Here is a 21,431-nt window from a genome sequence, read left to right on the forward strand (position 1 = left end):
ATGTGTTGGTGCTTATGTTTATTAGTTTGGTTTGAGTTTTTTTTTTTTTTAATTTACTGTGCATTTCATTTATATGCTTTAAAGTCTATATGAGCAAAGGCAATATTAATTATTGTGGCTCTTTGAGTTCTTTATATATTTGTTCTAAATATTTATAAAGCACTTTAATTTAATTTTTCCCAATTATATTTTCTGTCTAAGTTCAGTACTGAATTCCTGGGAAAGTATTTTGACTAATCTTCCCCCCACACTACCCAGGCAAATATAAGACCCAAGCAAATATCATCTGCTACCAGCAGCTGTTCCTAGGTGCCTCTAGGCCTGCACAGTAAAATCATCTCCCTGCTTACAGTGACCAGTTTCTAGCACAACAAAAACATATGCTCGGACTAAATAGCTATATAATGTTTGATTGGGACTATTGACTTAAACTGGGGTATGGTACTGTCTAGCCTTGAGCCTCTTTTTGGAGAAGCAAGTTACAGCCCAGCTACGCTGGTTAAATAAGCCCTCACAATTATTGCATGTAAAAAAAATCACTGTCAAAGATGACATATTTTATTAAAAATATAAAATAGCAAAATATATCCTAACCAAAAGTTAAAGAAGGAAATACAATGGCACCTACAACTGATTAAAATCAGGGGAGAGGCTTTTTTTAATAAGATTGTTGCAGATAAAATCTAAGTGAAAAGTTATATGATAAGCAAATACATGTGCCAATGTACTATTACCATGAACATGGCCTACTGACATTCAGTCTGATAAAAAATCTGTAGAGGACAACTGGCAATTAAAGTATTTTAAATTTTAGGGAAATCATAGAAAAGAACAAAAAAAACCTGATAGTATTACATAATAATACAAAAGATAATTTTGGGGACTCATCCAGTAACATGGGAGTAGGAGAAACAATGGGTTAAGAGAAAGCAGTTCTAATGTGCAGCACTGGCTTTTTCTGAAAGCTCAGACTCAGGCACAATGCACTGAGATGGCTGCCTAAACACCAGTATTACAACTAAAAAAATGTATTTGTTGGTTCAAGAATAACATTTTAAATGGTCGAGTGAATTATTTCCTATGTAACAGTGTTATTTAGAAGTAAACAGTACACCATAATAATCACTTTAATAGCAATGGTACTTTAATATCATAAAGGTTGACCCATTTGATAGTAGTCAGAGGGAACGTAAGATACTAGTGTGATCTTTACCATACCTATAAAGTAAGCCATGTTTGCCAAGGATGACTGCCGTCAAGGATACTAATAATTTCCTCCTGGGACATAATACAATCTATTTTATTTCTGACAGATGATATTTTAATTGTAGACCAAATGGCTTCTCATTCCACTTGTTCTGAGTAGCATTGCGTGTCTGTATGCCTTGAGGACACATAGGTAACTTCTCAGGGGAAGAAGTAGAAAAAAAAGAACTATATAAAGAAATAATCTTGTCTATTCTAGGGCTTCCCAAACACTATTTTCTAGTCTCTATCTCTTTTTGATTGGTTGAATGCCATTGCCTTTGACTGAAATGTAATAATTGATGCATGTGAAAATCTTCAGATGGGGTTCTAAATATAGTTCCTTGAAAGCATGTAGGGTATAAGGCCCTGACCTGGTAATAGATTAGAAAATCGGATTTGTTCGGAGGAAAATAACGAAAAAATCGATTTCTGGCGAAAACCAATTCATAAATCTCTAAATTATATAGAAGAAAAAATCCGACTTTATCTCAAAATTGCTTAGTAAATGTGCCCCTTATTGTAAGATTTAAACATGGGCTACCTCGCATGGGGGGGTCGGGAGGAAAAGCACCATACTAAAGCAGCTGGAGAGAAGGGTAGAGAAAAATGTGATTCTATGCTATCCAATGTGGGTAGTTGAATCTTAAATGCAAGACAATTGTGCTGAAGCCTAATAATAAGATAATTTAGGTAAGCCCAAACCACCTTTGTTTCTAGGGTAAAAACAATTTTGCACAGATTTCTTGTAAGAACTGAAATAGGGAGGGTGCAAAAAAGATATAACATTTTTGGTAATAGTGTCATTTTGATTAAATTTATGCAACCAATCCATGAAATATGATGGGTGTTTCACTTCTCTAAGAGATGCTAAAAGTTTAAATATCATAGGGTAAATAAATCTGTAAAATGTATCATATGAGGTAGTTATTTTGATACCCAATAGGGACATATAGTGCAGGTGCCAATGAAAATCAAAATTTAATTGAAGAAGTTTTACCACATGGCTAAGTAAGTTAATATTAAGTTCTTCTGTTTTGTTATGATTAATAAATAGCCAAGAAATATGAATGGTGTTCCACTTCTCTAAGAGAGATGCTAAAAGTTTACACATCATAGGGTAAATAAATCTGTATAATGTATTATATGAGGTAGTTATTTTCATACCCAATAGGGACATATAGTGCGGGTGCCAATGAAAATCAAAATTTAATTGAAGAAGTTTTACCATATGGCTAGGTAAATTAATATTAAGTGCTTCTGTTTTGTTATGATTAATAAATAGCCAAGAAATAATACCCAAGGAATTTATGATACTATATAAATTTGGTAGGGAAGTTTGTGGTATCCAGAGGATAAATGTCAAATCATCTGCAAAAAGGTTAATGTTGTGGTGGTTGCCTCAAATCTCCAGTCCAAAAATATTACGGTCAATTCTGATAGCGTTAGCTAAGGGTTCAATAGCTAGATCAAACAGAATTGATGAAAGGGGGCAACCCTGTCTTGTGCCATGAAATATTGAGAATGTTGCGAAGGAGAAACCTAACATATTGACTAGGGCAGAAGGAGAATGATATAAGGCCTTGAACCACTGCAAGAAATTGACTCCAAATCCCCATTTGTTAGTGCTTGTATTCTTAAGGGGGACCTGTCACCCTAAGGAATAATTCCAAATCATATTTTATTGTGCTTGTCGAGCAAAATAAATTTTGCTAGCACTATATAATAAACTATTACTTTCTTTTGAATCTCACAAATAGAGTATACAGGTGCCTTTTTGTGGAAACTGTTATAAAGGCAAGCTTTGCATCACCCTAAAATCTCCTGTATGCATCATACAGGGAGACTAGATGCCCAATACCTATGCACAGGCTACACAATTATCGACAGTAAGTAGGGCACAATAAATGTGAGGAAGTCAGTGACATCAAGCAATTGAAGAAATAAAAGTAAAAGTAATTGCTGTGCCTGAGGCATAGAGACAGGAAGGCAATACATGATTGATAGATGAGATTTTAAATGAGTTTATAAAAGAAAAACACATTTGGGTTTCATGTTTAATGTAACAAGGACTTTTAAGTCTGGGTGACAGGTCCCCTTTAAGAGATTACATTTCATAACATGTTATTCTGCACTGGGAGACCTACTTGTATGTGTATGCTAATTCAATTGGTTAGCCTAGGCCATTCTTTGAAGATATCGTCATCCAAAACCAAACGAAACCATGTCCTATTGTGGCAAATTTTCATCACAAAGGGAATAAATACTTTGCTTTAGAAAGCAAAAAAGTTTTAACTTTTAACATATTTTTCAGTAGGTTAAATACGTATAAATAATGTTTTTCTGAATCCATAATGTGTAGAATAATGTCCCTTTAATTGTGAACATTACCTGAAACAGCAGCTTAATGAAGTGGGGTCAGGCCCCCTGCAAAGAATCTTCCAAGGTGCCCATTGTACAGTGCAAACTACATGCTCCCCCATCTGTGGCTGCTCACGTGTGTCATCTGCCCACACATGCAGTAGGTGCACAAATTTTCTCCAGCAAAAAGTGGCTAAAGATCTTCCTCTATAGTTACGCCACTGAATAGAAAGTAAAATACACCTGAGCACTTTGCAATTTATTTAAAGGGGCACTGACATGTTCTATATATTTGTAGGATCAATTTTATTGTTCTTTTTTTCCTGATTAAAAGAAAATATAAACATTATGTTATTGCTGTAAGATTAGTAAATTAATAACAACACAAAAATTGCACAGATTGTTGTGCCTTTATAGTAATAAGTCAAATCAACTGGACTTGCTATGTTTTTCTTGATGACACCTTACCAGTCATCCACCTGGCTTTCACAATATTACTACAGATATACCATGACCTGGACTAATGAGAACCTTCACAGACATTGTTATATCTTATTTAAGCGGAGGCTGGGGAAAGAAAGGCGAAGGAGGTGGTGAAGCCAAGAAGGGTAATGGATCAGAAAATCTGATTCCAACTTTTTTGCAGTTTTTAAATGGGGAAACACTGAATTCTGAATTGAGAAAGCCAGTCAGAAGACCTGCGAAAAGTCTTTAAGAAAAACACAGCAAGTCCAGTAGATTTGACTCATTACTACAGGCAATGCCAGTTTGTTAGGCATCTCTCGGGGGGCTAAAATACTAACCTTCTTTCTCAGGCCAGTATGGTAATTCTTCTGTTCAGGGAGTGCTATTTCACCATTTTTTTCCTCTGTCAGGCATTTATTACTACAGAAATACCATGACCTAGATCAGTGCTGTCCAACTTTTGTGGTACCGAGGGCCGGAATTTTTCCAGCCTACATGGTGGAGGGCCGATAATGGAATCCAGTTTTGACCACTCCCTTTTTTTAAACCACACCCACTTGAAATCACACCCGTGTTATCACGTGACCATACCCATATTAATGGTTATAGTACAGCAAAAACCTGCCATACTTTGCCTGCCCTATGCTGCCTGTGTGTGCCATACTCTGCCTGCCCTATGCTGCCTGTGTGCCATACTCTGCCTTCCCTACCCTGCCTGTGTGTGCCATACTCTGCCTGCCCTATGCTGCCTGTGTGTACCATACTCTGCCTGCCCTATGCTGCCTGTGTGTGCCATATTCTAGCTGCCCTATGCTGTCTGTGTGTGCCATAATCTGCCTGCCCTATGCTGCCTGTGTGTGCCATACTCTGCCTACCCTACCCTGCCTGCATGTGCCATACTCTGCCTGCCCTATGCTGCCTGTGTACATACAGTGACACAATGCTGGCAGTGCTCCTACAGTCTGCACAATAACTATATATTAAAAAATGTTTTCATTCCAGTACCGCCTCAGTATATGTTCTTTTTGTAGTGTGCAGGGATTATTTTGGGTTTCTACTGCTCCTACAGTCTGTCTGAGGTATGAACATGTGAACAATGTCGGTGATTACATTGCGCTAAACTTTCTTTGTGCTTTAAGTTTTGATTTAGAGCACATAGTATTGCACCACTGGACATTTAGCTGATTATCCCACCACTCCCTTTGGGTCCAATTTAAAAAGATTGGTAATAAATTACACTATTGCACTTACAAATAGCAAATAATTAGCAGTTAGATTTGTGTAAAACTAGTTCATCCTTTTCACTTAATAAAACTTCTAGCTGAGGAAGGTAAAAATCCCCTTCATAGGACTCTTGTCCTAGGGCCAGTCCTTGAATAAACTTTCTACTAAGAGCTATTTTCAATAATCCTGTATTTTCTCAATTTCTAAAAAGCCAGCCAACCACTTCTTGGAGCTAATGTATCTGCTGCTAGAACCACTTGAGGAAGAAAAATTCCACATCTCACACCTATTACTGGAACGGCATTTCTTCTGATCTCATAGGAAGGACCTACTGGTGAATAAATTATCGAAGGGTTTTATTGTATGGTCCCCTTAGTTACTGATACATACTATAGTTATCATGTCACCCTTTTACGGAGCAGTTCAGTGTAAAAATGAAACTGGGTAAAATAGATAGACTGCACAAAATAAAAAATGTTATAAAATATAGTTAGTTAGCCAAAAATGTTATCTATAAGGGCTGGAGAGGGCAGGTGTCTAACATAATCGCCAGAACACTACTTCCTCCTTTACAGCTCTTTAAGCTGTTAGCAGTTAGTAAACAATCAGTGACTTGAGGGGAGGGGGCTCATGGGACATAACTGTTCAGTTAGTTTGTGAGCACGCAGATCAGATTCAAATACAAACTGTTTGAACAGTTATGTCCCATATAGGCCCCCTAAAGTCACTGACTAACTAAGAAGTTAGAGAGCTGAAAGCAGGAATTAACAGTTCTGGCTATTATATTAGACTTCTGCTCACTCCAACCTTTATAGATTACATTTTTGCCTAACTATAATGCAAATGTTTTTTATTTTGCGCAGTCTATCCATTTTACCCAGTTTCATTTTTACACTGAACTGTTCCTTTAAGTTCCTGCTCTCCAGTGTAAACAATACCAACCTTTTCATTACTGAGGGTTTTCATACACCACTTAGTTGCTCTTCTTTTTAGTACAGGGCCCTCTTTACCTCTTGTATCTGTTTTTGTATGTAAATCAGTAGGTTCAATATATACATCCATTTAGTTACAGCACTGAAATATATATATACTGGTGCTTTATAAATGAGTTAATATCCTGTATAAGCACTAGAGGCCAAAACTGACATAAGCCGGCCACACACACACACTGATGTGTACGTGTATGGCGGCTTGACGAGATGACCGATATTACAAAGGCAAAGATTGGGCAGTCCTGAACGTCTATAGAGGGCAGGAACGATCTTTCCTGCGACCAATGGTTGCACAAAATACTGTTATTTCTACATGTATGGCTACCTTCATTCCACAGACAGCCTTTCCAGAGCTTTGTGAAGGGGAATAATGATCCTCTCCTCCCATTAATCTATGCTTCTTTTAATACAGCTCAAAGCCTTGCTGAGAAGGATGACTAAAATTATTTCAAAAAGGGAACTTTTTAATAATTATATTTAGAAAACTTTCTATTTTCATTATATCAAATTTAAATGTTCATTTTCCTGATAGTTCCTATTTAATAAAACAGAAAGGCTTGGTTTAGGACTACAGCACATGGGGCATTCCAAGTGTTTTGTCACCCAGGCATTTGTAGCTCAGACGGTAGGGTCCAAATATTTAAAATCTTACCTCCACCACGTACTCAAATAGTAACTTCCTAAAAAGCATGGGAGCTCTGGTCAAACACATAAAGATCTACTTCGTTTAGTGAGGTTGCCAAACAAGTCATATCCTTGATATGCCCACGTTGTAACGGTCATTGTAAATGCAGACTGTCAGGACAAGGTTGCCAATGTGGCCTTGCCCCGATAGGAGTCTTTTACCTCCCCAACAGATATCTGGACGATTTTACACGGGCCAGTAAAGGTCCCCATACACTGGCAGATCCGCTCACTTGGCCACATCGCCAAGCGAGCGGATCTGCCAGTGTATGGGGACCTTTACTGGCCCGTGTAAAATCGTCCAGATATCCCCCACCTACGGGTGGGCAATATCGGGAGAATCCAGGGTAATTGGCCCCAGGGCCAAACTATCGAATTATAATGACAGGCACAGGCAAAGTCGGTCCGGGGACCGCATCAACGAGCCGATGCGGTCCCCGATCCGACTAGATTTTCTAACCTGCCCGATCGAGATCTGGCTGAGTTTGTGATATCGGTCGGGCAGGCCTGTCTGGAGTGCCCATACACGGGCCGATTAGCTGCCGAATCGGTCCAAGTGACTGATATCGGCAGCTACTATCAGCCCGTGTATGGGGACCTTAAGTTGCCACCTTGGTCTGGAGATGCCTTTTACTGGTAGGTACCTCTCAAAAGGGCAATTACCATTTAACAAAATAGGGCAACAACATTGCCTCGAATTGTCATCTTAAATCTGCCAATGTATGGCCACCTTTACTCCTGATTGCATTTATACTAATGTTTGTTTAACTATAATAGGGAAATTGGACGTTAAATAACACCAGAACTAACAAATGTCGTGCCAACATTTAGGTAATCCTCTCTACCATCACGTACTCTTACCTAACAGTATAGCCTTTACAAATCACCAGCTTTTTTTGTCGGCATAATGAACACGTGACATTTCCTAAACACCAAAGCTCGTTTTTATCTCCAGAACACAAGAAGGGACAATCAACAGCCTTCTTGCATTTTTAGAATTGCTCTGCCAAGGTCCAAACCTTAAACTCACTGCAGCCGTTACGCTTCTTGAGTACAACTGACTGTCCCTTGTGGCATTTCCTCCTTAAGAGCGTGTGTTGCCCTTTTAAGAGCGGCGACTCGGATCGAATTCGAGGCTGTGACGTTATTGTGGAAGTGATCCGCGCTGGAACGTTGGGTAATGGGTAGCGTTCTTTCCCCTACGTTCTGAAAAGAATTCGGACCGAGGCTCCCGATGCAGATTTGTAGGGTTACCGGTAGTTATAGTGACTGGGATCCCCTTTCGCTGCCCCGTACTTAGCTTGCTCCCCTATCGCAGTTCGGAAAGGCTCCTACAGTTTAAAGATCGGCTTCCAAATTCTTTAGCGAGACAGTCATTGTTTTACTCGTCTGGTTTAAAAAAAAAAAATCCTTCAATATTTTGAACTGCTGTGTTTCCCTGTTCTTTGTAGAACTATTTGGATTTAGGATCTAAGATGATGAACCCTGGCATTCCATTTCCCAACCTTCCAGCCCTAAACCAGACCTCAATACAACAACAACAACAACAGCAGCAGCAACTTAAGTCTACTCTTCAAATAAAAAAGAATGCCATAACTGATGACTACAAAGTCACTAATCAGGTCTTGGGACTGGGGATCAACGGGAAGGTGCTAGAGATCTTCAGTAAGAAGTCTGGAGAGAAGTTCGCTATGAAGGTAAAATATCAAATATTTGATTGTAATCTGCTACGTAAGTATTGTTGATTGTAATATATGGCAGTAGGTAACAGATGGCTTGTATTGTCTGTTTCTGTTGTCAGCAATTCAGGCTCTTTATTTATGGAAGTTCAATTGCTCCTTCCAAGATGTAATCTGGTGGCCAGATAACCAAGCCAAGTAGTTGTATTCAGGGTGTGAATGTGTAAGGTTATGACTTGGGATACATCAATTTCATAATGTTTGGGCACAGACTAATCATCCTCATAAAATTTGAATACTAAACCCTAATTTGTATTTACAGTTTAGAACCCTGTGCCCCTCAAAATGGGGTGTCTAAAAATAGGTTTACTTCAGCTGTCCACTGTGATAAGAGGTTTGATATAGGGCCTGGTAGGCCTGAAAAGTTAACTTTCTTTTTTTTTTGTATGTATTTGGGCTAAATAAACCCATTTTGCAACATTTAACCTCTACACTGTGCTGTGTTATCCTTCAGCTGTCTGCTGTTTTGAGGTCATGTGACCATAAGGGCTTGGATTTGGTTCAGCTGATTCTAGATATTCAGTAGATGCTAGCTTCCAGTGCTCTTATTACACCATCATAATTTATGGTTTTATCAGTGTTTGCTATTTTTACCAGAATTTGTACTAGGATTTTTGCCTTTTTATCTATTTAGGCAGTCTAGTATCTGTTATATATGGCATCAGCAAATTTATGCAGGGCTTTACCGAAATTGTACATCTTTCACATCAGTCCCTGCCCTACAGAGCTTACAATCTAATGTAGACCAAATAGTGTTAGTTTTTAATGAACAAGAGAAAATTCAAATGTTTAGCTTCCGCTGCATTCAGTTCAGTATCTGCCTTTTCGGTTTATCTTAAAAGCCAGATAAGAGAAGCTCTTAACTTCCCCTTTACTGGTGACTATTGCAAGGAAGTTCCAACCTTTGGAATATTAACCCTTCCCTCCTCTACACTACTACAAACAATATATTGCACTTCATACGTTATAAAGAATAGTATTTGGGGAGACGTTACGATTAAATCACCACAGATGACTCTCTTGTGTGAGCTTTGCCCATATTATTGTGATTCCAGAAATGTAGGCTCGATAGAATCAAGTGTTTTTAACTTTTGCATCTGATAATGAGATGTTTCCTCTCTGTTTTGTAAGCTGTAAGGTTATGAGAATTTTCAGCCTGCATTTGGATTTCAGTGTCACCAGTTGATATGGGCAGCAGTATCACATTTACTCCTTAGGCTACTGTCACACAAGATATTTTCTCAACTGGTGTAAATGGAGGCAATGCTAGTGCAAACTTTAGCCGGGATTTTAGTATTTACTGACAGGCACTGCATCTGCCTGTCTGCACAAACAGCTGATTGCAGCACAAAAATGTGTACTTTTGTACCAAAATCTACTCCATATGTGCACCAAAAATTGGATGCCTTTCTTATCAGCACATATTAAATTTAGGCAAGAAGGATGTTGATTGGCATTTTCTTCTCTGGCGGAGAAAACACTGTGTGACACTAGCCTTACTGTAGTTTGAATCAGTGTTGTTTAGTTCCCTAAATGTGTAAAAGATATGTCTTCCCCAGGATTTATGCATTACGTGTCTGCAGATTGTATCTGCAGCTTCTGTCTTTGTAAAGTTACTGTATATAAATTAGTGAGTATAACATCATATTACATTTAAAAGTACTCCTTGTTGTATGTTGACTGTATGGTATGTGTTTGTTCCAGCTATCGGATTGCTGTGATTATCAGTTTAACTTATATAGGCCCAGATGTGATATTGACAGCTTCAGGGTGTACTCAACAGTTGTCGGAGGCAATCAGCTCTACTTACAGGCAGTGAAAATGACGCCTGTCACAGATATAAACTTGCATACAGGCTATTAATATTTGACTCAAGTGTAGTGCTATAACAAGTTCTGTTACTGCAGGGTCTGTAGTGTATTGCTTGTTCTGTTTATAAGTAAATAATAATATGGTCCAATATATATATATATATATATATATATATATATATATATATATATATATATATATATATATATATATATATATATATATAATATTTTTTTTTTAGTTTTGTGCCTTTGACATTGCATGAATTAGATTCCAATGTATTTGGTTTCAGGGAATGGGATTCTGAGAGCAGATGATCAGCCAGTTCTCGCTAATGGGTTGGGGTTGTGGACTGGTATATTGTTGGGTTTAGTCATAATCACTTATTTATATAGCACTAGCAAGGTACAGGGACTGATAGGACCGATATAAATATCTGAAACTGCATGAAATATTTGCCATCTGACAGTGTCTAAAAGTCCGTTTTTTCAAGGAGATTAAAAAAGTCTATCGGATGTAGATGTATGAACAAAACACAGCAGCTGGAATCAGATATTGTAGCTTCCTTAACACTTGTGCTATTGAATGACAAGAGTTTGTGAGTCAGAAAGTCTGACCTACAAAATCTGATCAAAATCTCCTGTGTAGTTTATCCCTATAATGGAAGGTTGCCAATTTTAAGGCTTATGTTAAAAACAAAAAAAAAAAAATATATACAGGATTAAAAAAGGCTGTAGTTAAGTTATGACATTACGCCTTTCAATAGATCTTCTTAAACTACACATTCTGACTCATTTGCACATGAATTCATTCATTCTTCTTGGAAATCTTTTCAGTGATCTGTTGTGGCTTTTATCAGGTGATAAGCGGTACACACACACACACACTCTCTCTCTAAAGCTGGCCATACACGTGGCGATCCGACGATGTTTCGTACGACCATCGGTCGCACGAAACATCGTCAGATCCGCCACACACCATTCAGGGCTGAATCGGCAGGTAAGGAGGTAGAAACAATAGGATTTCTACCTCCTTCTGCCGATTCAGCTCTGAAGGGAGAATTTTGGTCAGGCGCCTTCTATGGCGCCCGATCAAAATTTTCTAACCTGGCCGATCGACGAGCCGACCGATTTCAGCAGCTTCCTGGGACATCGGTCGGCTCGCTGACATACCATACACGCACCGATTATCGTACGAAACGAGGTTTCGTACGATAATATCGGTGCGTGTATGGCCACCTTAACTTTATAGAAGGAACCCAAAGTACCTGGAGGAAACCCATGCAAAAACTAGTCAAAGGCAGATAATGCCATGGCTAAAACTGAACCTTGGATCCCAATGCTGCAAGGGAGCAGTGGAAACCACTGTTCCTCAATGCTGCCCCACAGTTTATAGACGTGAACTCCTGTTTTGACCTTCAGCTTGAATAAAAATCTGACCTAACTTGCTGATAAAATTGGGGTGATCTGATCAGTTTGAATCAGATCAATTTGTGAAGCGATGTGTGCCCACATGAGCACACATCAGCACTAGGCCAACTTTATGATAACATTGAAAAACATGTTTATACTTGCTTTACTTTTCATTGACTTTATATTGACTGTTAAACAAGAATTGCTGGTGGATTTCACATCCGGAAGTTTGTATCAGGCTGTGGATATGGTCCTAGCTTATATCTCCTCTCTGGTCCTCTATGTAATGCGATGGTTTCCCTAAGGGGGCTGAATGTTTAGATCAGAACCAAATTGGGTCACTATTTGTGTGGCCAAATTGGCCACAGGATCTGCCTGTTTACCAAACTGGCTGGATATTTAGAACCTTGTGCATGGGCAGTATTATTGGTAAAATCTAGAACTCCTTACATGTGGAAAGAAAAAAACTGTACTATTAGAGCAACACCAACCCAATCACTGATTACAAACAGTAGTGCAGTGATACAGTGCCTGCTTTTTTTCTAGTTTGGTGAAGTTCAAGCTAAATTTGTTTCATAAACATAATTAGATTGCTAGATGCATACATTTCTTTAAGATTTCTGTATGTAGCTACATTATGTAGTGTTGAAAAATTTTTGTTGCCATATCAAATGGAACATTTAGCTCCATCTTTGCTTGGAGTGCCGGCACGTAGTCACATGGAGCTGGTACTTGAAACAGTATCCAATATTACAGTCCAGTGTCACTGAATTGTTGTTGCCTTGTTTTGTAACGTAATAAATAACATCTTACATAAGCACTTTATTGTGCCCACATTTCATAGAAGAAGTATGCAAGTTATGTTTAAAAGTTCATCTTGCACATGTATATGACAGTTGACATGTGACGTCTTTTCCATTATTCTTTCATTACTTTTTATTTCCTCATTCCAAGGCTACACAAACATGTATGAATGCTCATGGAAAGCCTCAACAATGGGTAATTTTTAACTGAAATTTAAATCGAGCCCAGTATATATAGTTTATAATGTCCTCAGGGATATAGGTAATTTTAAAATTGCTACCTGTTCCCTTTAAAGGGGTAGTGTTCAGCCTGACCTCAATTAATCTGACTTGTGCCCAACATACTCTTTACCTGTGGCTTTAATAAAAAGTTTTTGTTATTTCATGAGCTAAACATGGCAGACAGGGTTAAGGTGGCCATACACCTTGGGTGGGTGATATCGTTCTAATGTGATCGTTTGGCCCTAGGACCAAACTATCGCATTTCAATGATGGGGATAGGAAAAGCCGGAGTGGGGACCACATCAATGAGCCAATGCATTCCTGATCCGACGAAAAATCAAACCTGCCCGACATCTGGCCAATCAGGGAGGCCTGTTGGAGGTCCCCATAAATGGGCAGATAAGCTGCCCAGTTTGTTTTAAGGACCAGAATCAGCACCTTAAATTTGTCCAACTTTTAAATATGGCCAACTTTTTACTTTAGCTCTTTGCAAAGTAGATAATTGGGTTTCGAGTGCACAGATAATCCCCCTGCATAATGGACTCTGCTTATAAAACAGTTAGAACAAAGGTTTTAGGTAGGGGTCTGTATACTAGTAATCTAATCTACTTTTCCAGGACCTAAAAACGTGTGTGTGTATATTATATAATATATATATATATATATATATATATATATATATATATATATATATATATTGAAAATTCCTGTATGGAACTGAAACTTTCGTCATAATAAACCTTGCACTTTTATTTTGCAAAATCCTTTGACTGGGTGTGTAAAGGTGGCCATACACGCAACCTCGTTTCGTACGATATTCGGTGCGTGTATGGTATGTCGGCGAGTCGACCGATATCACAGGAACCTGCTGATATCGGCCGACTCGCCGATCGGACCAGTTGGAAAATTTTGATCGGGCGCCATAGAAGGCGCCTGATCAAATTCTCCCTTCAGAGCTGAATCGGCAGAAGGAGGTAGAAATCCTATTGTTTCTACCTCCTTACCTGCCGATTCAGCCCTGAATGGTGTGTGGCACATCTGACGATGTTTCGTGCGACCGATGGTCGCACGAAACATCGTCAGATCGCCACGTGTATGGCCAGCTTAAATCCTGTGTGTGCCGTCACTCCAAGCCTTTGTAACCATTTTTTTCGCACAGGCACCCAGGTATTGTTACCCTTAATGGTGTGCAGCTTCCATACATTCTTATATATATATATATATATATAATATAATTTTTTTTAATTTTTTTTTTAAGTAGTAACAAAAAACAGATTTTTTTTTTTTTGTCATTATAACCCCTTCTCCCAATAGATTGTGGCATGGCGCTCATTTAATATGGAAATATTTTTAAGAAGACAACTGGTAAGTTGGCAGGGCAGAAAGCAGGCAGTTTGTCCTCTTCTGTTTAGGATATTTTTCCTGTCAGGTGAGGAGATCACAGACTAGTAAAATGTGATACTCTTCTAAGAAAATGCTTTAGCTGTATTTAATGACACACTGGATTTAACCATTTTGCTAGCAAGTTTGCCAAAGAGTAGTAATTGTTTAGTTCTCAAAGCAAACCCCCAAATTGTTATTACAGGTATGGGATCCCTTATCCAAAAACCCGTTATCCAGAAAGTTCCAAATTACAGAAAGGCCATCTCCCATCGACTCCGTTATAAGCAAATAATTCTAATTTTTAAGAATGATTTCCTTTATCTCTGTAATAAGATATAATCCTTATTGGAGGCAAAACTATCCTATTGGGTTTATTCAATATTTAAATGATTTTTAGCAGACTTAAGTTATGGAGATCCAAGGGTCTAGTAGTGGCAGAGCTGCTGTGCTAATACCACAGTCAGTGATTCTGACTGACACAGAGGTCAGGTAACCATACTGTTGCCAATTCTACGTGCGTCTAGATGACATCAGCATCTTAGTGCTTTCCTGCTTCCACTCTCGCAGTTGCTTAGAAATCAGGATTTATTTCATCCTGACCTGTAAAGTTTTTGTTTAAGGGTTTTTTTCAGTTTGTTTTCCATTTCTTTGTACATTACATTATATTATTTTATTCAGACTTTTTTGATCCATTTTGCCACCATTATAGTATGGTTTTTTTTCTGCAGTAGTTACTGTTTCTTCTAGCCATCTTTTAGCAGTTGAATAGAAGCAGCTAGTGGATATGATACTGAGAGACCTTGCTTTCATTCAGAGAAGGAGGGAGGTGCTTTCTTTGAACTGGAGAAACAGATCTACTATTTAGTTTTTTTATATATACCTGTGGCTTTTCAGGAGGAAGTTTGTGCTGTCACATGAACTTCTACAGATATATATTACTCAGACTACCATATTTTTATCTCTTATTCACATACCGTGTAACTCTAACATTACACGTTCAACATGGGCTCAATTACAGTAGCAGAATGTGTGGCTGAAGATAGGCCAGTAGTGACCCTTTCCTCATCTAGACAAGTTGAATTTTTGCCTCAGTTTATAAATGTATGTAGATTAAGCTTTGTTTGCACCAGAGAGAGTTACACTGGCTATACATGTTGTTTTCATCCTGATACAACTGTTCTTATTGATGCACTGAAAAGGGATTGTCTTCCCAAAAATACAGTGGTTTCAGAGTAAAACTGAACATACTTGTAAAGATCCACTTGCTTAGTGAGGTCACCAAAAAAGTGGATTTTTCCCCAATATGCCCACCTTGAGGCCTACCTTGGGAATTAACAAACCAGGTGGACCAAGAGTCTTGAACCAAGAGTCAGAATCAAGAGTCAGTGTAGAGAACAGAAAGGAATGAACAAATATTACTTTCAATTGCAGTTACATTTACTAACATATTTAAAAGTGGTTGTTCATCTTCCAAACACTTTATTCAGTTAAGGTGGTTTTAGCAAATTTTACTTTAAAATGTTTAAAGTGATACTGACACAAAAAAATGACTTTTCAAAATAATAATGTGCATCAAAAGTTAGCTATAGGTCATGCTGACCATTTTTTGTTTAAACTTTTGCTTTTGCCAGTACCTTGAAGATTGATCCCGACTGTTTTACAGCCCGACTGCCACTTCTTTCCCTGTCTGTTATCTATCTCTTCACTGACATCACATGACATAGGCAGGACCTGCTTTTTTTTTCCCCTTACTTCTAGGCAGTCCGTGCATTACCTAAAAAAGTGACCTGTTTCTCCTCACATCTGAACTGTGAGTTTGCTGTCTATTAATCATGCTGTTAATTATCTGCTCGTGCCTGTGCGACCTGTGTTGTCTCCCCGCTCCCACATACTTTAATGCTGGACACAGCCCAGAACAATGTCCTGCACGCTGCTCTGAGAAACCACAGCCTTTAACTCATTGCTGTAAGAGGTCAATTTTGCAACCTGCTGTAGATATTTGACAGAAAAAAGTCTTGCTTTAAACACCAACCGACTTTGGCAGCACAAACATGGCGGCGCCCTCAGGCAGTTAAATAGGGGATAGTACAGGAAATATAAGTGTAATAGCCAAGTAGTTTTATACTGAAATAAGAAAGCTAATACAATAATATAGCAATGAGAGGTTTAAAAAGCATTATGATTTTTGGTGTCCGTATCCCTTTAAGGGGTTGTTCACCTTTGAGATAACTTTAATTATGATGCAGAGAGAAAAAATGAAGAGCAGTTGAAAATCGTGTTAGAATATGAATTTTTACTTTTTCTTCAGCAACTCTCCAGTTTGGAATTTCAGCAGTTATCTTGGGTTAAAATTATTTTAGCAGCCAGGGAGTGGTTTGAATGAGAACCTGGTATATAAATAGGAGAGGACCTGAATAGAAAAATAACTAATAAAAAGAAATAATTTAAATTCCAACCTGCCAGAACAATAGTTTTTTAGCTACTGGGGTCAGTGGACCCAATTTGACTATTGTACCAATTATAAGAACTGATTTTAATTTAACTTCAAGATTATGCTCAGCAGGGCGAAAAATAAATGTATCGAACAGTTTACAGCATTTGTGACCCCCCTCCCCACCTCCCAGAGATTCTCCAAAAAGGCACAAGAAGGTAATGTGGAAATGTGGAAAATCAGTCAAAAATACAAAAGAAAGCAGTTAGTCTTTATTTCTGGTGTACTATCCAAAAGTTTTTGGAAGTCTAAACTGGACTGTACTGTAGGATAGGAATCAATTAGCAGCTACAGTGGATATAAAAAGTCTAAACACCCCTGATAAAATATCTGTGCTGTACAAAAATGAGACAAATATAAATCATTTCAGAACTTTTTCCACCTTTAATGTGACCTATAAACTGTACCACTCAATTGAAAAACAAACTGGAATCTTTTAGGTGGAGGGAAGAAAAACAAAAAAACTAAAATAATGTGGTTGCATAAGTGTGCACACCCTCTTCTAACTGGGGATGTAGCTGTGTTCAGAATTAGCAATCACTTTCCAAATCATGTTAAATAGGAGTCGGCATACACCTGCCATCATTTAAAGTGCCTCTGATTAACCCCAAATAAAGTTCAGCGGACATTTTTTTTTTTAAGTCGCATCCCACAGCAAAAGCCATGGTCCACAGAGAGCTTCCAAAGCATCAGAGGGATCTCATTGTTAAAAGATATCAGTCAGGAGAAGGGTACAAAAGAATTTCCAAGGCATTAGATATACCATGGAACACAGTGAAAACAGTCATCAGCAAGTGGAGAAAATATTGCACAACAGTGACATTACCAAGAACTGGACGTCCCTCCAAAATTGATGAAAAGACGAGAAGAAAACTGGTCAGGGAGGCTACCAAGAGGCCTACAGCAACATTTAAGGAGATGCAGGAATATCTGGCAAGTACTGGCTGTGTGGTACATGTGACAACAATCTCCCGTATTCTTCATATGTCTGGGCTATGGGATAGAGTGGCAGGACGAAAGCCTTTTCTTATGAAGGAAAACATCCAAGCCAGGCTAAATTTTGCAAAAACACATCTGAAGTCTCCCAAAAGCATGTGGGAATAGGTGTTATGGTCTGAAGGCTTCTGAAGGTTGAACTTTTTGGCCATAATTCCAAAAAATATGTTTGGTGTAAAAACAATACTGCACATCACCAGAAGAACACCATACCCACAGTAAAGCATGGTGGTGGCAGCATCATGCTTTGGGGCTGTTTTTCTTCAGCTGGAACTGGGGCCTTAGTTAAGATAGAGGGAATTATGAACAGTTCCAAATACCAGTCAATATTGGCACAAAACCTTCAGGCTTCTGCTAGAAAGCTGACAATGGCCCAAAGCATACATCCAAATCAACAAAACGAATGGCTTCACCGGAAGAAGATTAAAGTTTTGGAATGGCCTAGCCAGAGCCCAGAACTGAACCCAATTGAAAATCTGTGGGGTGATCTGAAGAGGGCTGTGCACAGGAGATGCCCTCGCAATCTGACAAGATTTGGAGTGTTTCTGCAAATTAGAGTGGGCAAATCTTGCAAAGTCAAAATGTGCCATGCTGATAGACTCATACCCAAAAAGACTGAATGCTGTAATAAAATCAAAAGGTGCTTCAACAAAGTATTAGTTTAAAGGTGTGCACACTTATGCAAACACATTATTTTAGTTTTTTTGGTTTTCTTCCCTCCACCTAAAAGATTTCAGTTTGTTTTTCAATTGAGTGGTACAGTTTATAGGTCACAATAAAGGTGGAAAAAGCTCTTTTTATTTTTAATTTATCTTTGTCTCATTTTTGTACAGCACAGGAACCTGACATTTTATCAGGGGTGTGTAGACTTTTTATATCCACTGTAGGACCTGAAGGGTCCTGTAGGGAACTGAAGCCTGTCTGTAGGGAACTGAAGCCTGTCTGAGCTTGGGCAACTTTTGGGGAAAATGTTTTGCTATCCCCCTTCCACTGTACTTCTGGCAGGGAGAGTTAGAACATGCATTCCCCTCATTTTGACTATGTTTGTGTTTAAAGTTTTTTATCTGGGTGCAAAATCAAAAAATGTGCAAAATAATAAAATACAATATGTAAAAAGTATATGTGTGTGTAGTAGTCAGAGGCGGACCAAGTCGGCTGGACGCTTAAGCCACCTCGCCCCCCGAGCGTGCGCACACATGGGGATGCCATAGAAGAGGGAGCACTGCACACAAGGCAGGCAGATGCTGTGGCAACAGAGGTACCTGCCTAGCGCCCCCTCACTGCTGCGCTCTAGACAAGGTGCCTCTTCTGCCTACCCTTAGTTCCGGCCCTGGTAGTAGTGCTTCTGGCTCAGAAGCACTGACGGGCGGCTAGGAGGATGCAGGAGGCTTAAACATGCAGAGTGCATAGCAAATTGCAAAGTTATTGGGTGCAAATGGTGGGGGAGGGTCTGCAGTTACATGGAGGACAGCTGACACGTTCTCTTATTTTAACAGGACATGCCTCCTGTTTGCTTCTGAGATATGTAAAAGTTTAAATTTTATGAAATTCTGTGCAGGAAAGGTGTGGATCATTGTCCATCTGCCATAAATTGTATGATTTGTGATCTGTAGGAAGATTGTTAGGATGGGGCATACACAGGCAGATTTTGTTGCAGTGTTGGCAGCTTATCTGCCTGTGTATGGGCTCTACACAATAGAATAGGTAAATATTTATTGGAGAGGTTTGACAATCTTATCAGACAGGGACTGCATCATTGATGCAGCCCTGTTTCAATGGGCCTGCATAGGGACCAATTATGATCAAATCAGACTGAATTGCCCTAGTATGCAGGTGGCTAAATTGGGCAAAAATCTGCTGATTTGATGCCAAAGAATGTATATAATATATATGGTCATGTTAAATCTTATAATCTTTTGCATTAATTGGTTGATGTGCTTCATAGATCTGCTACTTTCAACTGCATTGAAGTAATAGCAGTTGTTTTCTTTGGGTTTAAGCCAAGGCCCCAAAGCAATTTGGATAATAAAATCCTATACTTGTATAGTAATGGTGTGCATCTGTTTACCATCCAATGAGGACAATCTTGCATGGTGGACTCAAAAAGAGTTTGGAAAGGCTACTGGAGGTTGGGCAGATTGATGGAGTGCCAGTCTATAAGAGTGTAACTGGGCATGGTTAGGGCACAACATGATTTTGGTCTAGTTTGTCCTAGTTTGTCAGTCAGAACCTACAGTGGTCCTTGTATTGTTGGATTTAGTGTCTCTATTTCATCTGTGCACTGATTACTGCTATGTTACAACAGAAACATGCTGGGGGCATCCTAGGTAAGTTTAACACTGCCTTGGGCTGCACAGTGCAAATGTCCTTACTGGCTTTTAATATAAGTAGAGCAGTGACTTTTTTTGGATGTGACAGATCTTCTTATAAACAAATTGAGAGATAATTTGGGTCATCATTTTACCATGTTGTCCAGGAAGTAGGAAACAAACTATTGCACTAGGGGGAGTATTGGGCAAGCATCCATCTCTGTCACACACTTTTTTTTGTTCTGTGCTGGTTACATTAACAATTTTTATGCAAACTGATGTTCCAGACAGCAGGCAAGACAAATTAACTGTTCATGTTTTTAGGTGTTTTTTGAATATCTGTGAACTCTGACAAATCTGTTGCAAAAAATCAGGTGCAAAGAGCAGCATTAGGGGCGCACCCCTGCTCAGTTATTACCCCTGCCTTAGAGCACTTTGAACACTGGGTGTGGTGTCACAGTTGAGCCTTCATTTGCTTAAAGGACATGTAAACCCCACACACACTAATGTATTCAGTCAACAGCCTCTTTAAAATCTTTCAATACCTGCCACACTGGTTGTCCAGAGGTTAACAGTAATTCTGCAGCATCCCCTTAATTTCTTAGATTTCCTTCTCCTCCTGTAACCCACTCGCCCCCCCCCCCCTTGAGAATTTGCTTTGATTTCTAGGCTTCCCAGACATGCTCAGATTACTAAACACACCTCCCAGTCTAGCAGGCAGTAAAGAGACAGTTCTGCCCGTGTGAGCCTGTATTCTTGATCTTTGAGTCTTTGTGTGTATGCTGTTTGCAGATTTAAATGTATCTGATTATGTATCAGAGGAAAAATGGCCACCGGGTGAAAGCTACTTTTTGCTTTAGGAAAATGTGATGGTGCTAGCAGACGGAGGGGATATATGCAGTACAAATAATGCCATTTGGGTGGGCGAGACATGCCCAACTGATATACATTGTACGCAAATGTAGGCTTTACATATCCTTTAAAGGAGAAGGAAAGTTAAAAATCACTGGGGGTGCCAAATGTTGAGCATCCCCCAGTGATGGTAATTGCTTTTACCCAGCGCTGGTGCTCCTGTTGTGAGAAAACCGCACCATCCCACGGTAGCTTTGAGCCATAAAAGAACATGCAGAATGCCAATAGTTGTCGTGTAGTGTTATTCGCTAAGTGTAAAGTGGAGGTTGAGGTGTTGATGCCTCATACCTTTCAGTTTAGGGAGGTAATTGATCAACCATACTGCAAAACGTGAGTCTGGCACATAAATGATCTCATGCAGAATAAAGTGAAATATATTAG

General features: G+C 39.0%; 1 protein-coding gene across 2 annotated transcripts in view; it reads left to right on the top strand.

The window, feature by feature from the left end:
* Positions 1 to 8,037: 8,037 nt before the first annotated feature.
* mapkapk2 (MAPK activated protein kinase 2) overlaps positions 8,038 to 21,431 on the top strand; it is a 39,346-nt gene continuing 25,952 nt past the window's right edge. Inside the window, exons 1-2 of one of the 2 annotated variants that reach the window (XM_012963511.3) lie at positions 8,038 to 8,148; positions 8,423 to 8,668. In XM_012963511.3, coding sequence (XP_012818965.1) covers positions 8,447 to 8,668 — 222 coding nt within the window. In that variant the 5' untranslated portion in view covers positions 8,038 to 8,148; positions 8,423 to 8,446. 2 annotated transcript variants of the gene reach the window in all.

This window comes from Xenopus tropicalis, chromosome 2, assembly GCF_000004195.4.
Source record: "Xenopus tropicalis strain Nigerian chromosome 2, UCB_Xtro_10.0, whole genome shotgun sequence".
NCBI lineage: Eukaryota > Metazoa > Chordata > Amphibia > Anura > Pipidae > Xenopus > Xenopus tropicalis.